General features: G+C 31.2%; 1 protein-coding gene across 1 annotated transcript in view; it reads left to right on the top strand.

The window, feature by feature from the left end:
- Positions 1–21,194, top strand: part of LOC143205206 (G1/S-specific cyclin-D3) — an 81,160-nt gene that overhangs the window by 17,574 nt on the left and 42,392 nt on the right. Inside the window, exon 3 of the mRNA XM_076418352.1 lies at positions 16,549–16,714. Coding sequence (XP_076274467.1) covers positions 16,549–16,714 — 166 coding nt within the window. The remainder of the gene's footprint in view (positions 1–16,548; positions 16,715–21,194) is intronic.

Below are 21,194 nucleotides of genomic sequence, written 5' to 3'. Positions count from 1 at the left end.
GGACTCTTGCTAAAATCGAAACGATATCATTGAAGCATTTAAAATGTCACAAATGAAACACTTCAATGACACAGAAGGAAATGTTGTTATCGAAATGATGCTGATTTTAAATGTGGTTATAGAGTAACCACTTTTCATACTTATACACGAAATCGTTTTGTTGCCATACTTCAGCAAATGCTTACAGCTAGTAATATAACATATTTCTGAGTCACATCGACGGTTTGATGCACTTGATCGTTTGTCTACTATATTATTTGCTTTTTTTGTTCTAAAAATAAGCATTAGTTTCCTTTCTAGAATTCATAAAAGACATACAATCTGGACTTTGAACTAGGTTGGTTCTTTTATATTTTCCTGTAAAATTTTTTTTATTTTGGCTTGTAAAATTGTTGTAAATTATTGCAATTAATAGCACATACAATATTTATAAAATGAAATATTACCATATATAATAAGAACAAGTACGAGATTTACTATTTATATTTTGAGCCTAATAGTGAAGACTCTTAATTACGCCTTCTTCATTTACCGAAAAAAGTTGCCCACGCCATTTGTTCTTCATATAAAGAAATAAGAAATGTTGGTGCTAAATCGGGATTAAACGGAGTATGATCCATCAATTGTCCTTCTAGCCCGTCATATAGTCGATATGTTAGAACTTACATTGTCATGATGAAGAATTATTCTTCCCTGCCTTTCACGAGACACTTCTGGTGAACAAATTGCTGTGTACCATTCAGAATTCACCACTTTACTTTGCTCATCCGAGACAAACGATTACAAGTTTTAGTCAAATGACGAAATGGAATCGTCAGTGGGATACACTGAGTATTGCCAAGGCTCAACATAGAAATAGAAACTCTCGTAGAATAAGTTTCTCCATCATTTTTTCCACTCTTAGCAATACTTGATTCTTCATTCATTGGTAAATAGATTAGTTGCTTTTCTTGTTTTAAAAATAATCAAGTTCCGTTTCTAGAATCCGAAAATGTGTGTTCAAGAAATGTTCTTCAGATGACCTGAAGAACAAGTGTAATAAGTCTCTCGACCAGTTGCCAAAATTCGATGGTTCTTCTAGATGCTGCGTTCGTTGGCTTTCTGTCAGATACGCATTTAACAACGCTCTTACATAACATATTCATTCCCGTTCATTGAATATAGCCTGAAAAGCCACTTAACTGTATATCGTGGTTGTCAACATTTAGAGTAAGAATTATCACTAATAGTACTTGGGTAAACATCGAGTAACCCGAATTGCTCTTGCTTTAAAGAATGGAATATCGTCGACGCCCTAAAAGAAAGAATAACGCCGAGAATCCTCCGGAATTTACTGTTTAAACTACCTGTTATTCGAATATACACTCGCATATAAACACATACAGACACACATTCTTCCAGTCGCTAACAGGTAGATAGCTGCTCTTCTACGAATCCACAGTCTCCTCCGGCATCATTCACTACGGGGGATTGTTAAAAGGATATTTTTAACCGACTTCGAAAAAAGGGGAGGTCTATGTTCCACTGTATATATTTTGTTATGTATGTTCGCCGATTTCTCTGTTTATTGTGGGCCGATTGAAAAACATAGTGTTTATTGTAACGTTTTTTATGCACAACATTGTTAGCTTAGTTTTCTACAAAACAGGCGATATATAAAGCAATTGGTCTTATGATAAATCATTTATAGCTCAGAATAGAATTATTCCCATGGCATGTAAACGCCTGGAAAATGTTAATTAATCAACTACTAAGCTATCTGATTCTTGAACGACTTTCTGTTCTTTTTTGTAAGCTGTCTCTTAGATTCTATTATTTAAGCAACAGTTTGAGATGAATTTTCGTCAAATATGCCTTGAAATAAATATATGGTCTTCTAACTTGTTTATTAGGTTCTTCAAGTCATTCTTTATCGTTGACATAAAAACCACCAGTTTCACATCGTTGAAACCAATACCAATAATTGAAATATGATGGAGTAGCATAACCATGTTTCTAAAAATGTTTAATGGGCTTCGGTGACATATTTCTTCATATAAGAGACCAAAAATAATGGCTTCAGTAAATTATTTTAACGTTTTTTTATTATTTAATTATTACATTGTTACTAGTCGTTTCCGACGTACCTACAATTTGTCTTTATGATAACTTAAATCTAGGTATATAACTAGGAGGATCCATCGGCCCTATATCAGTCTCTGGTGAAATGTTTATACATGTCACGGCTGTATTTTTTATTATATGCACCTCACTACACAACAATATACAAGATCAGATGGTTTAATTCTTTTGAGTCTGTGTCCTGTTCTTGTGGTATCTAAAAGCTGCAATACTTCTATATTCTCATAAGAATGTCCCCTCGCAATTCTCTTGATTTCTTGACTGACTGTGGGTATCTCAAGGTCTCGATGTAGGTGATCAGTCCTATAGTATTTGGGTGCATCCACAATACCTCTCAGGAATTTGTTCTGAAAAATTTGTATTTTATTTATGTTACTCTTTACAGAACGTCCCTATAATTGAACTCCGTATGTCTATATAGGTTTCAGTATTTGCTTATATAATAGCAATTGTATTTTATTTTCCTATATTTCAATTCCAGTTCTTTTCTTTCCTTCTTTATATGTTCCTTCCAGCGAAGTTTTGCATCAAGATTCATTCCGAGATATTTAGCGTTGTTACTATATGGAATTATAGTATTATTTAGTGTTATTGGTGCTTGTACGGTCTGTTTTTTTTTTAATTTTTCGTAGTGTGATAATATGAAAAGTTGTTAATTTTTATGAAATATCTTAAATTAAATACCACCGTTTAAAAGCCAAACATATATGAATAAGTAAGATATTTAACTGTAGAATTGTATGCATATTTTAATACTTGCAAATGTTGTAATTGTATTTTCCAAGTAAATAAAAATTGGGAAACATTTGAAAATGAAGTCATTAGATTATTAGTTATTAGATTTTATTGCAAACATCTGAGTGAAAAAAAACAGAGTAAAAAACTCTGAGTTTTAGCTCATTTTGGCTTTGACATATAATAAAATTATAATCTAAATGAAATAATTAAACAAAAATGATACCTAATATAATTTATTTTAACATTATAATACATCTAATGCATATATTATCAAAGGACTTACTACCATTAATTATAGAGTAATAATAGTTTGTAGGCTGCGGTTGTATTTACATTAAACTCTTTTCCACACCACCTATGAGTTAGAGGTCCAGACACGTTTTTATGTAATGGTATCCCCTGGAGGCCTAATCCACCTAATTAACAATTGGATATCCAAGTGAAGTACATCACTTTCATTACTTAGCATATTTACCTTTTACGTTTGATTCTTGTTTTCTTCGACGCAGTGTTTTCTTGTAAAGTAATTTTGATATTACTGTATTTCTCTTGAGTTTGTTCTGTTATTATCCATATACATCCGTCTTAATTAGACTAGATCTAATCACTGCACTCGCCATAATTATATGCATGAACATTGAATCATAATCCCTCATTCAGAAAGTTTTATTCAATCACTTTCACTAATTGTTATTTAAGTGAATAATTAAGCTATTTATTTCTAGTCTACATAACACTTGTTCACAATTCCACCATTTGTCAATTTCTTCTTCAATGTGTCTGATCTAGTTTATCCAAACCGAAGATGTTATTGTAGATAATGCTTCTTTCCACATATCCAGACAGTTCTTGCTTGTATATCCTTTTCGAGCAAAATATCTATTGTAATAATTCTTCGCCACACCCCATATGAATTCCATTTGTGTTTCCAACAAGAAGGACAATATATCTGCTTTGAATTATTAATAAATGATGTGACTAAAAAAATCGAATCAATTGTTATTCCAATATTTACCTTTTACCATCAACTTTTGTTGTCTTTACACTATATATTGATGGTATATTCGTCCAATACTGAAATATCCATGTTTCGTCCATGTCCCATTTAAATATACTAATTGAAATAATAAGTCTTCCTGGATTTTTTTATATGTTTTAAAAATTGTATTCTTTTAAAAGCGATGCCTGAAAACCTCATTAATGAATTGACTACTTCCAACACAATAAGAATAATTTTCTTATCTGTTCTTGTTATTGTTTTGAAATCCGCTGCTAGTTCGCGGAGATATTTTAAGATATTTTGAACTCTATTTGATGTCGTTGAAAATGATTTGTTATAAAATTGACAGCTATATTCCCACTATAAATAAAATTGATGCCGTTTGGATTTAAAAATGTAACCTTACATCCATTCACTTACCCTTCTCCATATTCCATATTTTAATACCAATGTATGTTAAACCACCAAGAATAACACAACAATTTAATTATTGTCCTTATAGAATTAACAGGTCAATTGAAAGATCTCCGGCCTACCATAGTAAACCACATTTTTTGGCAAAATTAGGTTTTTTTATTCAACATAATTCCCTTCAAGGGTGATACACTGATTATAGCGACCCTCCAACTTTTCGATACCGTTTTTGTAGTACGATTTGTCTTTTGGCCGGGGACTTTTCAATTGGCCTATTATTAATGGCGAACAAAATCTAAATACTCTAGTTTTTTTTTTGTTGTTTTCACTCGATCGGCTCGAAAAGAACGTACCGCCATTATAAAAGAAAGAAAATAGAGTTTATTCTTTCTATAGTTTATTCTATGCAATATAGGGCGCATACGCCAAATTTATTTCTGTAGTAACGTACGCTGCAAAAATACAAAAAGAGGAATTGGTAAAGGTTACTGCATGCGCTTTTTCGACGCCATCCAACCTTCCGAAAGGACCTCGTAGCCCGCGTTCTCGCAAATGGGGCGCCTAGCACCCTAGTTCTCGGAATCAGGGCGGCCCGATCGCCTTTGCCATGTAAATGCATCGTGGCGGTCTGGCTCTTTCACCAAACAGGTCCGAGAGGCATTCGGCAGAACAATGGACGGCCGGTTCACGGGGGATCATTCGCGGTCAGTGTGTGTGCGTCTGCGAGCGAGCGAGATGGAAGCCGCGCGAAAGACAGACGGAGGAGGAACTTGACCGACGTACGAAACCGTTACTTGTTTTTTTTCTTCTCTCCATTCTTTCCATGGTTCCGTCCGCTTATCTTTCCGTGTGACGAATTTCACTTTAAAATGGACGACGGGGTCTGGTTTTCTAGCCAATTTCTAGAAAGATTGTGCCGCGCGGGTGTCTGTCGGCATATCCGTGACAGATTGATTCATTTCGAGTCGAACATATGGTTTTACGGGCTCATCATCCTGTTTTATGTCGAACAAGTGGTAGCTATTCGGTTCTCAGGGTAGTCTGAGTGATAAAAAATAAACATTCATTCTATTTATATACACTATTTAGGGGGTAACAATATTTTTTATTATCAATTACATCTTACATTGGATATGCTTAGTATAATCTTAATTTACAAATTAATTTATTACTACTGTTCTGCTAGTACAGACATTAATACACAAGCAAGGCGAGTACGGGATTAATATATCACTATGTATTCCTGCGTGTTGTCCCGTAGCTGTATTGCTTCCACGTTGCTATGATTTAGCAACGTTATTTCATGTTTCAAGGCGAAATCTTCGATCATTTCGTATATCCATTTGATTTCGTGGTCATCGTGTAGCTCGTCGTTGGTTATGTAACCATAAGCATTGGTAATTAATCGTAGAACTTTGTTTTCAGTGCGATGGATTACTAGTTAGTTTGATGTTTTAGCGCACCCCCATATTTGCACACCGTAGGTCCAAATTAGCTTTATGATTAGCTGATAAACCAATGTCTTTGGTTTTAGGTCAAGTTGAGAGTATTTTCCGGCTAACCAGTATAATTGGTTGACTTTGTGTCTAATCTACTCTGCTTTTTGTCTAACATGATGTTAACCTACTAAAAAAGTAATAAGAACTATGGTAATAACAGGTCAATTGAAAGGTTCCCGGCCTACCATAGTAAAACACATTTTTTTAGCAAAATTAGGCTTTTTTATTCAACATAATTCCCTATAAGGGTGATACACTGATTATAGCGACCCTCCAACGGCGATCACCTCTTCGTTCGACGATAATTTCACTTGTGACACGGTGCATTGTCGTGGTGAAGCAGCACTTTCTATTTCTTCAAATGCGGCCGTTTTTCGGCGATTTCGTCCTTTAAACGGTCCAATAACACCATGTTGTAATCGCTGTTGATGGTTCTTCCTTTTTCAAGGTAGTCAATGAAAATTATTCCATGCGCATCCCAAAATACAGACGCCATAAACTTGCCAGCTGACTGTTGCGTTATTGGACTTCGGAGTGAAATGATGGAGCCATGTTCCATACATTGTCACATATTGGCGCAAAAACTCGGGTTTATTACGCTTGATCATCTTCAAATACTGCTCCGAATCATCAACTCGTCGTTGTTTTTGGTCAAAAGTGAGCTCGCGCGGCACTCATTTTGCACAGAGCTTTCTCATACCCAAATATTCGTGAATGATATGATACACACGTTCAGTTGATATCTTTAAAGTGTCTGCTATTTCATTCAATCTCAATTTACGGTCATTCAAAATAATTTTGTGGAATTTTTTAATGTTTTCGTCGGTAATATCCTCTTTTGGGCGTCCACTGCGTTCACCGTTATCGGGGCTCATTTCACCACGTCTGAACTTAGTATACCAATCCTTGATGGTTAATTTTCCTGGGGCAGTGTCCGGAAACTGGGCATCAAGCTAAGTTTTTGCTTCAACTGTATTTTTTCCCTTCAAAAATCAATTTTTTATCAACACGCGAAATTCATTTTGCTTCATTTTTTTCACAATAACAAAAGTTGCTTCACGCAAAATGGTATAATTCACAAACTAATGATCCGCAAGCTGTCAAATTTATACACACATCTTTTGAGGGTTAGGGCTAACTAAAAAAACATATCGATTTAATTTTAGTAACGCCATCTATGCGTCAGGCCGGGGAGTTTTCAATTGATCTGTTAACTACAACACATACCCTGCTATAACAACTTGATAAAATCACTTTATTCAATCAAATATGTATCAGTTACCCTTAACTTAGTGAAGTATAGCCTATATTTGATGTACAATAGACCAGATATTTGATATTGCTTTTGATTTAATTAATATATCCTTGGTATTTTGAAGAAACATGGTCATTCAGTAGTGAACAACAATTAATGTTCAGTGAGTTCAGTTAGAAGCCCATTTTCTTCAGTTAGGTTAACAATCTAGTCTTGTAGAAAAGTATACTGACTTTTATGAACACTTATACAAGCAGACTCATTACATTATATTAAATATAATACACGCAGAAGTACCATAAAGTAGTTTTTCAAAAATGGCCATCTAGCCTATTTTTACGTTGGTAGGATCTCTGACTATATATCTCGATTTGGTTGAGACATCGATGTTTTCCTAACGGTGACTCAGTTCTTGGGTGGAATTACATAACCAATACAAGCAGTAACGAAATATTAAGTGTTCGCATGTATTGTGATCACTTTCTCCTCTTAAAAATGTACTCATCAAAAAATTGGTTCAATATATCTAAATTAAAGCATTCTACAAAATTTTATACAAATTGTCCCATTTTTCTGGCAGCACGACGCATATCAGATATTTGTGGGCTTGAGTATTATGTTGTCACTAACTTTTTTACATTATTAGGTTATCCGAACTCTATTTTATCATTAACATCGAAATTTTATATCGTTGAAAACCAAATTCAAATTATATGCAACGCTATTAGAATAGAAATACTATGTTTACAAGTACGTAACGGATATTAGTAATATATAAGCATCAAATAAATCAGAGAGGGTAATCCTTGTCAATAAAACACGACCACAATTGTTTGCCGCAAGAGTTTCTCCTATTACTATAGATATTGTCTCATTACTTACAACCTCTAAAATCAATAAGAATATAGGCCGATAGGATTATAGTATATTTAAGCCAACCGTTGCAAAACAACAACTGAAATTATTTCAAGAAGCTTTTCTTTAGTATATAACATTATTTGAGGACTATGCTAACAATTCAGTGCAGACACGATCTAAGCCCACATGCAGACTCAGCTGTAAACGTGTAATCATAAATTAATGACATCTATGATCAAGTTGATCTGATGATCGTGTTAATTTGTTACATAGTCATATATGATTCAGATCTGGTTCCCAATGAGTACTGGCTGATTGCATACCTCCAGGAAAATAAATTTGGCTCAATTGACGAAATTGTAAAAACTATTTTGAAAAATAAAAACAAATGAAATAATTGAAGGAAAATATGCTGTTGTTTGGATCGATGAATTTTTTAAATTCAGTGTGAATTTCTTTTGATGGTTCTTTTGGTGTATTACAATATAACAATTCATGGAGATACTGTACTTGGAAATAGGGGTGTCGGCCACCGAGAATAATATCGATATATCGGAGAGAAAAAAATTAATAAACTCTTATAAATAACTATCAATAAAATACTAAGATACAATAACACTAGGGAATATAATGTTAAAAAACTAAACTGTAGACTAAATTTCAAACAAGACTCGAAAACTTATTATTTTATATCATAAATGTACGACAATAAAGCCGTTGAAAATGCAGGAAGCGGAAATACTAGATGCTACACTGCTCAACCGGAACCTATCGTATCATACGTACAAAAATATAAATCAAGAAAAAATGTCTATTAAGAAATAATTACTAGATTCAACGTAAATTATCAGCCGTTATTTTAACAAACTATTATGTGCAAATAATAAAATTTACCTCAGGTTTTGTGGAGTTTGTTATCGATTAAAAATAACGGTAACAAATTAAAGTCAAAGTCGTTGATTCTTTTTCGATTCACTCTGGAATTTCACAAGATTGATGGGTAACGCTGCCTTCTTTCTAGGCTCTCTATCGTCCAAGCACATACGTCTCAAACTCTAAGAACAGCTGAACATGAATCCGCAAAAAAAGCCAAACGATGATTTTTCACTGTAAAAATCCCAATTCCGTGGCTACAAAAACATACATATGTTCCTTCCAATAAAACAGCCAATGCACGTCATAAATGATGTCGAATATACTGCCAAAGGCACTTTGTAAATATCTAAAATTCATTTTAAACTATAGTTAAATGCCTCTTTGATGTATCCAAATAGTATACTGAATCAGTATATTAAAAAGTCTTCGCAACATTAGTGATAATATTTAGAGATTACAAACCGACAAACGTGCGAAACCATGCAACATTGCACCATGCTGACATCATACATTTTAATTACGTTTATTTTCTATTTTGTTGAATCGACTATTCTTTGGACTGAAGTTTTGACCGCCCTCCAAGATCCATCCAGCCACTGTTCTTCAAATTTACAAATATAAATAATTTTTAAAAATAAAAATATAGGATGATATGCAAATGAGATGGTTGACTTCTGGTATGTTGTTGAAGGGCAGTTGATATTTGCAGTGGCTCTTGAGAGGAAGTGACTGATTGTTAAGTAACTGTAGCTGTAATTATTGATTCCGAAGGTCGAACTGGTCGGTCTGGTCAAGAGCAACAGAATATTCATCTTCATCCTATTGTTGCCAAGTATGGTCTCTTTTCCTCAAACCAACTAAGACAGAAATAAGACAAACATGTTATATATATAATTTATTTTAACATTATAGTACATATAAAAACTATAGTTAATTATACAGCCACAATAGTTTATAGGTTAGAGTTATAACCTCTTATCACTATTGCTTTCAAGAATTTTGCATACGTCTGACAACCGGACAACTTAGACAGACTCATTCGTTTACGCCTTCAGACTAATCAAACAGCATTATGTCTCTATTTAACTAGAATAAAATGAGAAGGAAACATTGTCTGATTCTGAAACGAATTTGCAAATCGCGACAGGCAATACAATTAACATCTTGATGACGTATGTACTAAACTAACTTTGAAAGGACTATATATTCAACATTACTAATTGTATTCTCAAACTTGCTCGTACGACTTGCTTATTGATGCGTTACTATCCCTCAGTTTTTTTATTATTCAGTTAGGTTAACCATAAAATAATTATTCTATAGTATTCAGAGTAATTTTAATATGATTAGGCATGCAGTCGTATTATTACATTCGTTTTATCAATATGCTATGAGATCATATTTATTAAAACAATGCATGTCGTAAAATCCATGTTCAACTATCATATAGTGATTATTTTGACGTTTTATTTCCCTTTGTATACTCTCGAGGTTCATTTTTCATAGAAATGTATTATATATTTATATTAAACTAGCGACCCGCCCCGGCTTCGCACGGGTGCAATGCTGATACTAAATTAAATACACTACAGAAAAAATATGAACGTTGTATATAAAAACATAGCGGCCCGCTCCGACTTTGCACGGGCATAAAATATATATGCCTATGTCACTCAATGAAAACATGATTAAAATCGATCCAGTATTTTTGGTTCATTCATTACTGCCCTTGGCCTGCACGCATTAAATTGGGAATAAAACAATTCCTCTTCCCCTATACTTACTATGAAGATTTCCTGCTATCTTTGGAATATCTAAATTCATACAATTTTTATTACATTACACATTTTTAAACGCAAATTTTAAATTTGTAATATTTCCGAAAATATTTGTTTAATTTACATGCTGTAAGGAACCATATTGATCTATATTAATTGCACACTGTATTTAAGGTACTTAATTCGATAAGGATTAATGCCATATTGCTTAAAATAGCTTCGTAAATAAGCCATTTTCTCACGTAAAAAGTAAACAATAAAAATGGTTAATGTGGGTTATCCCTAAAAGATAAACATATACCATCGCGAACTTTTTTGTAGACCTTTTTATGGTATACTATACTGTAGTACATTAATTTGATCTAACTCGTAGGGTTAGGCAGCGTTTTTGCTAATTGCTAAATAAGCCTAAAAAAATAGGTTAATTTACGACATCACGTTAGAAACCTCTAAAATTAGCAATGTTGTCTTAGTATATTATGCATGTATTATACATATAAACCTTCCTCTTGAATCACTCTATCTATTGAAAAAAACCGCCTCAAAATCCGTTGCGTAGTTTTAAAGATTTAAGCGCACATAACGTACCTTACTTTTATTTTAACGGAAAGAAGCGGTGACTTGTTGAGTCGCGTCTACAGACTAAACTGTCAATCCAATCCTATATTAAAATAAACAAAAACCTTAGTTTCCATCTCCCAGCTAGGCTAAACATGGCGTTCTATTCCCTAACAATCCGGGGATAGAACATATATAGTTCCGTCAATTTCTCTCAAATAGTGAATACTCTGAATCCCAAATAGTACCAGTAAAATTGAAAGTAGCTTTCATTGCTGGTCTACATATGTTGGAAATATCTAAATCTACTTATTCAACGAGCTCTCTTTGGTTGTGTATGATGAGCAGGCTTCAATAATTGCATTATTTGTACTATCAAAGCACAAGAAGGTTTCACGAAATGACAAGTTGTTGATCTCGATGCAGAACTGTTGTTGCTGAATACTTAACAAATAGCACTCTCACGATTTGTCTCAATGTTTATATTTAATATCATATTTAATGAAAAATTATTTTTAAAAACAATGAAAATTCTTTGTTCTTTCTTGTACTATTTTCATGCAACTGTCACTTACAGTGTGATCTTTCACATAAACTATATTCAAAAGTCACAAATATTTCGTAACACCCTATAAAATAATCTTGTTCCTTCACACACCACCTTCTTACAATTCTCAAAAATGGTTCTAGTACCCAAATCCGAGAACTAGAACCATTTTTGAGAATAAATCACGTAGATATAACTCTCATGATTTATGGTTTTATGGCAGCAAATAAAAATCGAGAGTTTGTGCGAACTATTATCGAATAACATTCCAGTATTGTTAACACTATGCGAAACAATTCTGAAAAAGAACAAAGAAGGCTAATCTTACTAACAAATTTACTAACTGGGACACGTTTAGACTTATAATGCAGGAATAAATCACTTTAAACGTAAGACTGAAAAGTGTAGACAGTCTTGAGCAGCAAAACCGAAATATAATTGAACAAATTCGGTGTGCTGTAAAAGAAGCTACTCCAACATCAAGAACATCTGAATGTGAGTTAAATTACCCCCTCGAAATTAAGGAATTGATAAGACGAAAAGCTAGAAGAGTATGACACAGAATCAGAAAATTCTGCAGGTATTAGAAGATTAACGAATATAAACAGAGTTACTTCGAAAAATATGTATGTGAATTAAGTGTGATAAAGATTACTCGCTATGGAAAGGAACTGGAAGATTTAAAGGACCAATTATTAGAGCACTGCGTATTAAAAATGATTAAAAATGATAGAAAATATAATGATAAAAAGCTGAAGTATTCACAGAACATTTAGCTAACGTATAGATATTAACGTATTTAGATAACATACAATAGAATGTTGCCACAGAAATTGACAACAGCCTCAATCTTTAAAGGTTCCTAGAATTGATGATATTTCATCTGAGATGTTGAAAGAGTTGCCACGAAAGCAATCATGTTATCATATATATTCAATGCCTGTTTGAGACTGAAGCATGTTCCGGAATGTCTTGTTGTAGGTTGGAAGAAGTTGATCGAATAACTATGCTTAAAACCTGACAAACCGGCAGAACAATCTTTTCAGATCTTAAAGGCCTATTTCGCTATTAAACCATTTATAGGAATACCAGATTTCCAGTTTGGATTTCGAAATCACCATTCGACAATCGACCCAATGCACAGAGTAACGAACAAAGATGATTCTTCCTTTGTTTTTTTTTTAAGTTCTTTTACAACCTGGCATATTTGGCAAGTTCGGTTTGGTTTAATGAACTTTTAAAATTTGTAAATTAAGATTACACTATTGTATGTAAGTAAAATGTGTATCTAATGTAAAATGTTATAAAAATATTCGGATATAATGATTTCATATAATATCTCTAAGACCTACTAGTCGTCTAATCTTCCAGTTTATCCGTTGATACGATTAATAAGAAAATTCGCTGATTGACGGACTTATTTATTTCGTAATCAGACTTCGTCGAACTCTTTTAAAGTACTCGAACTTCGCTAAAAGCATGTCCCCCACAACTCTTTTCGGGTGTTTTTTAAGTCGAACTTTTAACTGGAACTTCGTTCCCGAGTCTGACTTGACTGATTTCAAATTATCGCCGAAGAATCAACAGATTTCTTGTTTTTTTTTTCTCTCGCGAATTAATCGCTATGATGCCGGCAGATCAATATGGAGGCTGGCGCTTGCGATACGCCTCATTTGTTGTTTTTATCGGATTAATGATGTTACATAATTGGGCGTTGTTTATGTTCCATTTCCTGGCTATCGATATCATATTTATTTTTACTGTTTTCTGTAAGCTGTATACATATTTGCAAGTATGCAGATGTTTTTAAAGATACGTTTGCCATGACATATGAGAAGAGTCATTTCAATGAAAAAAAATCCAACAATATTTTCGAGATTTTCAATGTATTTTATTTAAAATATTATGTCTTCAGTAACTGTTTTAAATATGTGAGAATACCTCTAGCTTTATATTAACCGTATAAATTATTTGTATAATAGTCTAGTTTGAGAGAATCCCCGCAAGCGCACAAGGATTTTACTTTGCAACGTTGCCAGTTGTTGAAAATTATACGTATATTTGAAGAATATAATACAAATAGAATAAATTATCTTCTGTTGAGACCCAACTAAAGTGTTTTTATATATTTATGATACATATATATATATATATATATATATATATATATATATAGTGTAAAATATATTCTGAAATTCGCAAATTAACCCAAACCCTCACTTGAAAATCAAGTTCGATTTTAACTAAGTTTTACACTATCTGTTATTTTAAGTTTATATATTATGTCTAAGTTATTTAACCCTTTATAAAGATATTTAATTTTAAAAGGGAAATGAGAAAATATAAGGTAACAAATGTAATTTATTTATCAATAAGATATGTAAAAACATGATAACAGCTCTCTTAATTCAATCAATAAATGTAAGAAATACAATTCAAGTCAATATTAATTAGAATATACACATATACATTCATGGTTATATTCTTTTCTCAACTCTTATCGTTCGTTTATTATCATTAACATAAAACCTTCTTCCTTTAATGTAGGGTAGTAGCAACACACATCCTGTATTTTTGACCTCATTTGCCCACACTTCAACATTTGTACCCTCATTTTTACGTTTTGTACCTGTAGAATTCAATTGGTTTTCTTGGTGAATATTATATATCTTTCTATATAGCTTCCATCGGAATTTTAGCAGCTAGTTTGATTGCAACTATATTTTTATCTGATTTTAGTAACTGTCACCTCTCACCTTTTCATACATCCTTATGAATCCTGATCGATTACGCTCAAATTCAGAAGTGGCAATATTTTTACTAAATTGGGACCTCCAACCTTGAAATTCCTCAAGCAAGGCAAACTTTAATGTTTCTTGATCAATTTTAATGCCGCAGAATAACTAGCAGATAGCAGATAAGATATATTCACATAATGGACATTGAGTTATATTTATCTGTACTTTTACTTTCGCAGGCTCAACTATGCCTAAAATATAATAATTTCAAATTAAAATTAATTTGCTATAGAATATGTTCAGATTAAAAGTGTTATAATAATTTTTTTAACAATATTCACAAATCGATGATTTATCCATTACTGTTTATAATCTCTATTACCAAAATATAAACAGTACAATAACAAATAAACTAAAATCAACAAACTTCTTAACCTCACAGACAGAGATCCCATCAGTACTAGGTTCAAATCCAAAATGACTGTTTCAGTTTGTTGGATTCTACCTATAATAAGCAACGTCACAAAACCTAGCGGAAACTACCGAAATTTACCGAATACCGGTCAAGATTATCTAGAACTAGCCACTATTCTATACATTGACGGTGAAATCGTCTAAATTAATTATATTAATTTAAACTTATTTTGCAACAGCTATGAAAAATATTGATATATCGGCTTAAAAAATATCGTTATTCTCTAAATATTTTAAGAGGTAGCCATATTTTTAATAAACCTTCAAAATTACTATAATACACACTTAACCTTAGTTAAGTGTTAATTAACACGTTCTCTGCCGATCTGGGCTTAAATACTTACCCTAGAAGCCGACTACGTCTTTCTGAGTACAACAGTAAAATATTCCTAATAACGTTTTTAATGTGTGTCCAGTTTAGATTTTAATACTTTTTAACAAAAATTATTTTTTGACACGCGCGAGAGCGTGATCGGCACTGAGGTCAGGTTTTATTCCCGATGGCCCAATAACGCGCGAGAATAGGAAACTACATTGTTGATTAGAAGATATAATTTAATATACCGTAACAAAATTATATATATAATGGGAATGCATCAACTTTTAAAATACGATAAAAAAATATTCAGCAGAAAAACGAGAGAAAAATGACTAAGTAATTGTGACTACAAACAAACGTTTTTTTCAATAGATACAGTGATTCAAGAGGAAGGTTTATATGTATAATACATGCATAATATACTAAGGCAACAATGCTAATTTTAGAGGTTTCTAACGTGATGTCGTAAATTAACCTATTTTTTAGGCTTATTTAGCAATTAGCAAAAACGCTGCCTAACCCTACGAGTTAGATCAAATTAATGTACCTACAGTATTGTACACCATAAAAAGGTCTACAAAAAAGTCCGCCATTGTATATGTTTATCTTTTAGGGATAACCCACATTAACCATTTTTATTGTTTACTTTTTACGTGAGAAAATGGCTTATTTACGAAGCTATTTTAAGCAATACGGCATTAATCCTTATCGAATTAAGTATGGTTCCTTACAGCATGTAAATTAAACAAATATTTTCGGAGATATTACAAATTTAAAATTTGCGTTTAAAAATGTGTAATGTAATAAAAATTGTATGAATTTAGATATTCCAAAGATAGCAGGAAATCTTCATAGTAAGTATAGGGGAAGAAGAATTGTTTTACTCCACATTTAATGCGTGCAGGCCAAGGGCAGTAATGAATGAACCAAAAATACTGGATCGATTTTAATCATGTTTTCATTGAGTGACATAGGCATACATATTTTATGCCCGTGCAAAATCGGAGCGGGCCGCTATGTTTTTATATACAACGTTCATATTTTTTCTGTAGTGTATTTAATTTAGTATCAGCATTGCACCCGTGCGAAGCCGGGGCGGGTCGCTAGTATCTAATATATTCAAGTAAATTGAGATGTTAATAGAAGTAGATAATAAAAGTAGAAGATTTAAGAAATATGTTTAATTTTTGTTGAAAAAATATCGGCTAACGATAATATCGATATATTGGCCAAAAGTCATCCTTAGTCGAAACTTTGGCAATCAGTGTCAAGTAACAGAGCTGTCCAAGGGAGGGGAGTGCGGTGAAATAGCGATATTTTTTTTTAATTTGGAACATAACTCGACATTGTATTGTTTTTTTTTTTGGTTACAGAGCTGGGAGATACTGGTTTTAAGTAAATTAAAGTGGGACGTAGCGGCAATAACGCCACACGATTTCCTGGAACACTTACTGGACAGGCTATCCATCCAGACGCTGGGCATCGACGAGAACATGGTCCTCAGCCACGTGAAAACGCTTATAGCGCTCTGCGCGAGAGGTACGTACATTCTAATTAGGAAACGGTGTTTACGGTTAGCGGTGTCGGAACGCCCTTGAGCGTAATTGAAATCTTTAATAAGAACGAGATTATTTCCCCCTTTTTTGCCGTCCTCAGTTTTTCTGGGATCAGTTCAAAATTGCCATTGTTTTTTTCTTAAATAATCACGTGGTCGACGTCATAATTGACACATACCGGTTCCTTAATAAATACTACTTAAAATTACTAGTAATTTAAAGTTTTAGTTTTTATCTATTATTACATTTATCGTAGTTGACTTTTCGTTTTTTTTGTTTCCAAGTTTTTTCCAAGTTTTCCGATTTTTAAGTCAATTTCTGCAACGTTGTCAGTTGTTACAAATTATACGTACATTTGAAGAAAATAATATAAATAGACCAATTTATCCTGAATTCACAAGTTAATTTAATATATCTGTTGAGAGACAATTTAAAAAAATTTTATACATTTTTTCATCTCTTATAATATAAAAAATATAATATGAAGAACCTTTCATAATCATCTTTCCTTTTAAAATAATTTTGGACAGGAAAAAGTATGTTGTTATTTATCAACATATAAACATTACAATAACAAACCAAAGTTATAGTTCTTTTGAATTATTCGTATACTAAATCTCACTAAACCTAAAATCTCACTTGGAACTAAGTTTACTGCCTATTATGTCTAAGTTACTTGACGTGTTATAAACTTATCTAATTTTAAAAGGAAAAAGAAGAAATAAAACAACATGTTAGGTAACTATTTAATAATATAGAAAAACACAAGCATCCATTTCTCTTTACACAACACTAAAAAACCTTCATTGTCCTTTCATCGAATCTGTTCAGCATACCAATATAGCATGGAAACCCCTCTCACTATTCATTCAATAAAAGTACTATATAACTATATGATCAACGAGACACACAAAAAACATCGGGTCATATTTATCTGTACTGTTAGCTTTTGCATGGACAACTATGCTTAAAATGTAATGAATTTGGTGCAGGATTAAATCCAAGTTGGCAAAATTAAAATTACATTTTTATGGATATGCAACTGAATGGAACGTCTTCATATATCTTTTCATATTAAAAGTGTCATAATAGATATTTTGACAATATTCACTGATAGATGGTTTATCCCTTACTACTTACCGTTCATAATCAACATATGAACAGTACAAGATCAAATAAACTATAAACAACAAAATTTGTAACCTTACAAAACAAAGCTCGATAATATGTAAATGGCAACGTCGTACAATTAGGCGGAAATTACCGAAGTTTATCGAATACCAGTTAAAATTTTCCAGAAATAGCCACTACTAGTTTATATTATTTATGTTTAAGTAAAATACATTTTGTTATAACATTTTAATAATTATTAATACTTATTCAAAATATATGATATCATTTTTATTATTGTAGTAGCAGTAGATAATTTTCGCTACTACCAACTCTCTTGAAAATCTACCACACGAGGGTAATCATGGGCTTAGTCAAAATATTTAATACCTGCTGTAATCTCGAACATTTGCCACGACAATGGAAAATTGCCCAGGTCGTAATGGTGCCCAAACCAAGCAAACCAACTCGAGAAAGGACGTCGTATAGACCTATAAGCCTCTTACCAGCAATTGGTGAACTAATGGAAAAAATCCTTCTTATCAGAATGATGGAACATTTAACAATTTCGAGAGGATCATCGAACGAGTACATCGCACTGTAGATGTCATCAGTAGATCTCTGGAAAATGAACTGTACTGCTTTGTTGCCTTTTTGTACACAAGTCAAGCCTTTGACAAAGTCTGGCATGATGAACTGGTATAAATCCTAAAGATGAAGCTTCAGCATATATATTATGATTAACTTTTATTATCACCAAGATTTTATTATTTATTTTTCAGTAAAATTAATTTTTGTATAACATTTTCATAACTATATTAATTCTTATTTAAAATGTATCATATTATATTTATTATCATCACTAAAATATTATTACAATATACTTTTAATTAATTTTAAAGCTGATCTAAATTCACTTACTCTGCCTATTTATAATTTCTCATATTAATGTATATATAGCATTACAAATATGGTATATCTATAATGACTTTTATTTATTATTACCAAATTTTTTATTATATGTTTTTCAGTAAAATTAATTTTGTATGGCATTTTAATAACTACATTAACTTATATATGATTTACCATATCATTTTTATTATCATTATATATATATATATATATATATATATATATATATATATATATATATAATAGTTAATTTTTGCTATTATCAAGTTATTGTCATCGTTTTCACCGAAATATTACCATGATATATTGTTAATTAACTACAAAACTGATCTAAATAGAGTTGCTTTACGTATTTATTGTTTTGATTATATAAAGTAATATATTTGTATTATTGTACGTGTAATAATTAACTTTTATTATTTATTTTTCAGTAAAATTAATTTTTCTATAACATTTTCATAACTATATTAATTCTTATTTAAAATGTACCATATTATATTTATTATCATCACTAAAATATTATTACAATATACTTTTAATTAATTTTAAGACTGATCTAAATTCACTTACTCTGCCTATTTATAATTTCTCATATTGATGTATATATAGCATCACAAATATGCTATATTTATAATGACTTTTATTTGTTATTACCAAATTTTTTATTATATGTTTTTCAGTAAAATTAATTTTGTATGGCATTTTAATAACTACATTAACTTATATATGATTTATCATATTATTTTTATTATCATTATGTATATATATATATATATATATATATATATATATATATATATATATATGACAATAACTTGATAATAGCAAAAATTAATTTTTGCTATTATCAAGTTATTGTCATCGTTTTCACCTAAATATTACCATGATATATTGTTAATTAACTACAAAACTGATCTAAATAGAGTTGCTTTACGTATTTATTGTTTTGATTATATAAAGTAATATATTTGTATTATTGTACGTGTAATAATTAACTTTTATTATTTATTTTTCAGTAAAATTAATTTTTCTATAACATTTTCATAACTATATTAATTCTTATTTAAAATGTACCATATTATATTTATTATCATCACTAAAATATTATTACAATATACTTTTAATTAATTTTAAGACTGATCTAAATTCACTTACTCTGCCTATTTATAATTTCTCATATTGATGTATATATAGCATCACAAATATGCTATATTTATAATGACTTTTATTTGTTATTACCAAATTTTTTATTATATGTTTTTCAGTAAAATTAATTTTGTATAGCATTTTAATAACTACATTAACTTATATATGATTTATCATATTATCATAATTTTTATTATCATTATGTATATATATATATATATATATATATATATATATATATATATATATATATATATATATATATATATATAATAGTCAATTTTTGCTATTATCAAGTTATTGTCATCGTTTTCACCTAAATATTACCATGATATATTGTTAATTAACTACAAAACTGATCTAAATAAAGTTGCTTTACGTATTTATCATTTTGATCATATAAAATAATATATTTATATTATTGTACGTGTAATAATTAAATTTTATTATTTATTTTTCAGTGAAATTAGTTTTTGTGTGGCATTTTAATAACTATATTTAGGCTTATTTACCATACGTACCAGCATGTTTATTAAAACTTTTCGTAAATATCCTTTTAATAGCTATACGACTGTTATTTATTTGTTATTTTATCATGTAACAGTTAATTGTTTTTGTCATATGTGTATAATAGCTAATTTTTGCTGTTGTCATAAGCTACTTAACTTTATAGTTAAAAATATACTAGTTGTTGATAATTACATAATTTCGATAATTCGTTTTCTGGTAACCAATAATTATTCTCTGCTCGTTTGGATAACTCAAAAAACATCTTGTTCAATTTAAATTTCGGGTGAAGACGATCTGTCACATATATCATCGTTAACGTAACACCAACGAATGACCTTTTCTATGAGATGTCCCATGATATTAATTAATACGTACGTTTGTATACAAAACAACATTTTCAGACACCGACCAAATACATTTTTTAAAGTCATCGACCCGGCATTTTATCAAAGATTTACCTCTGGAGTTTATAAATTTATCGGCTACCTTTCTCAAGTCACCTTGAGATGAGGTCGTACCGAAAAAAACTCCTCGAGTTTGGCCAACATCTCTCTCAAGAAATCAAGGACTCGGATTTCGGTTCGGTAATACGTAATGTTATTTTAAAAGGTTATGGTGTTCTTCGTTGTCTTTAAAACGATTATATCAATGGGAATAAATGGTTTTCTGTAACAATAAACGATGTCACATGTGTTGTCTTATTCAGCAAGTGTTTTCTGACGTTACCATCGTCGGATGAAATTGGCACAGTTAATTACACCGAACCCATACTGTATTCTGAGCTA

This window comes from Rhynchophorus ferrugineus, unplaced genomic scaffold, assembly GCF_030347505.1.
Source record: "Rhynchophorus ferrugineus isolate W39M unplaced genomic scaffold, kcgeb_rfMv2 rfM11, whole genome shotgun sequence".
Classification (NCBI taxonomy): Eukaryota; Metazoa; Arthropoda; class Insecta; order Coleoptera; family Curculionidae; genus Rhynchophorus; species Rhynchophorus ferrugineus.
The sequence above is the reverse complement of the archived record's forward strand: the minus strand, read 5'-3'. Positions and strand labels throughout refer to the sequence as shown.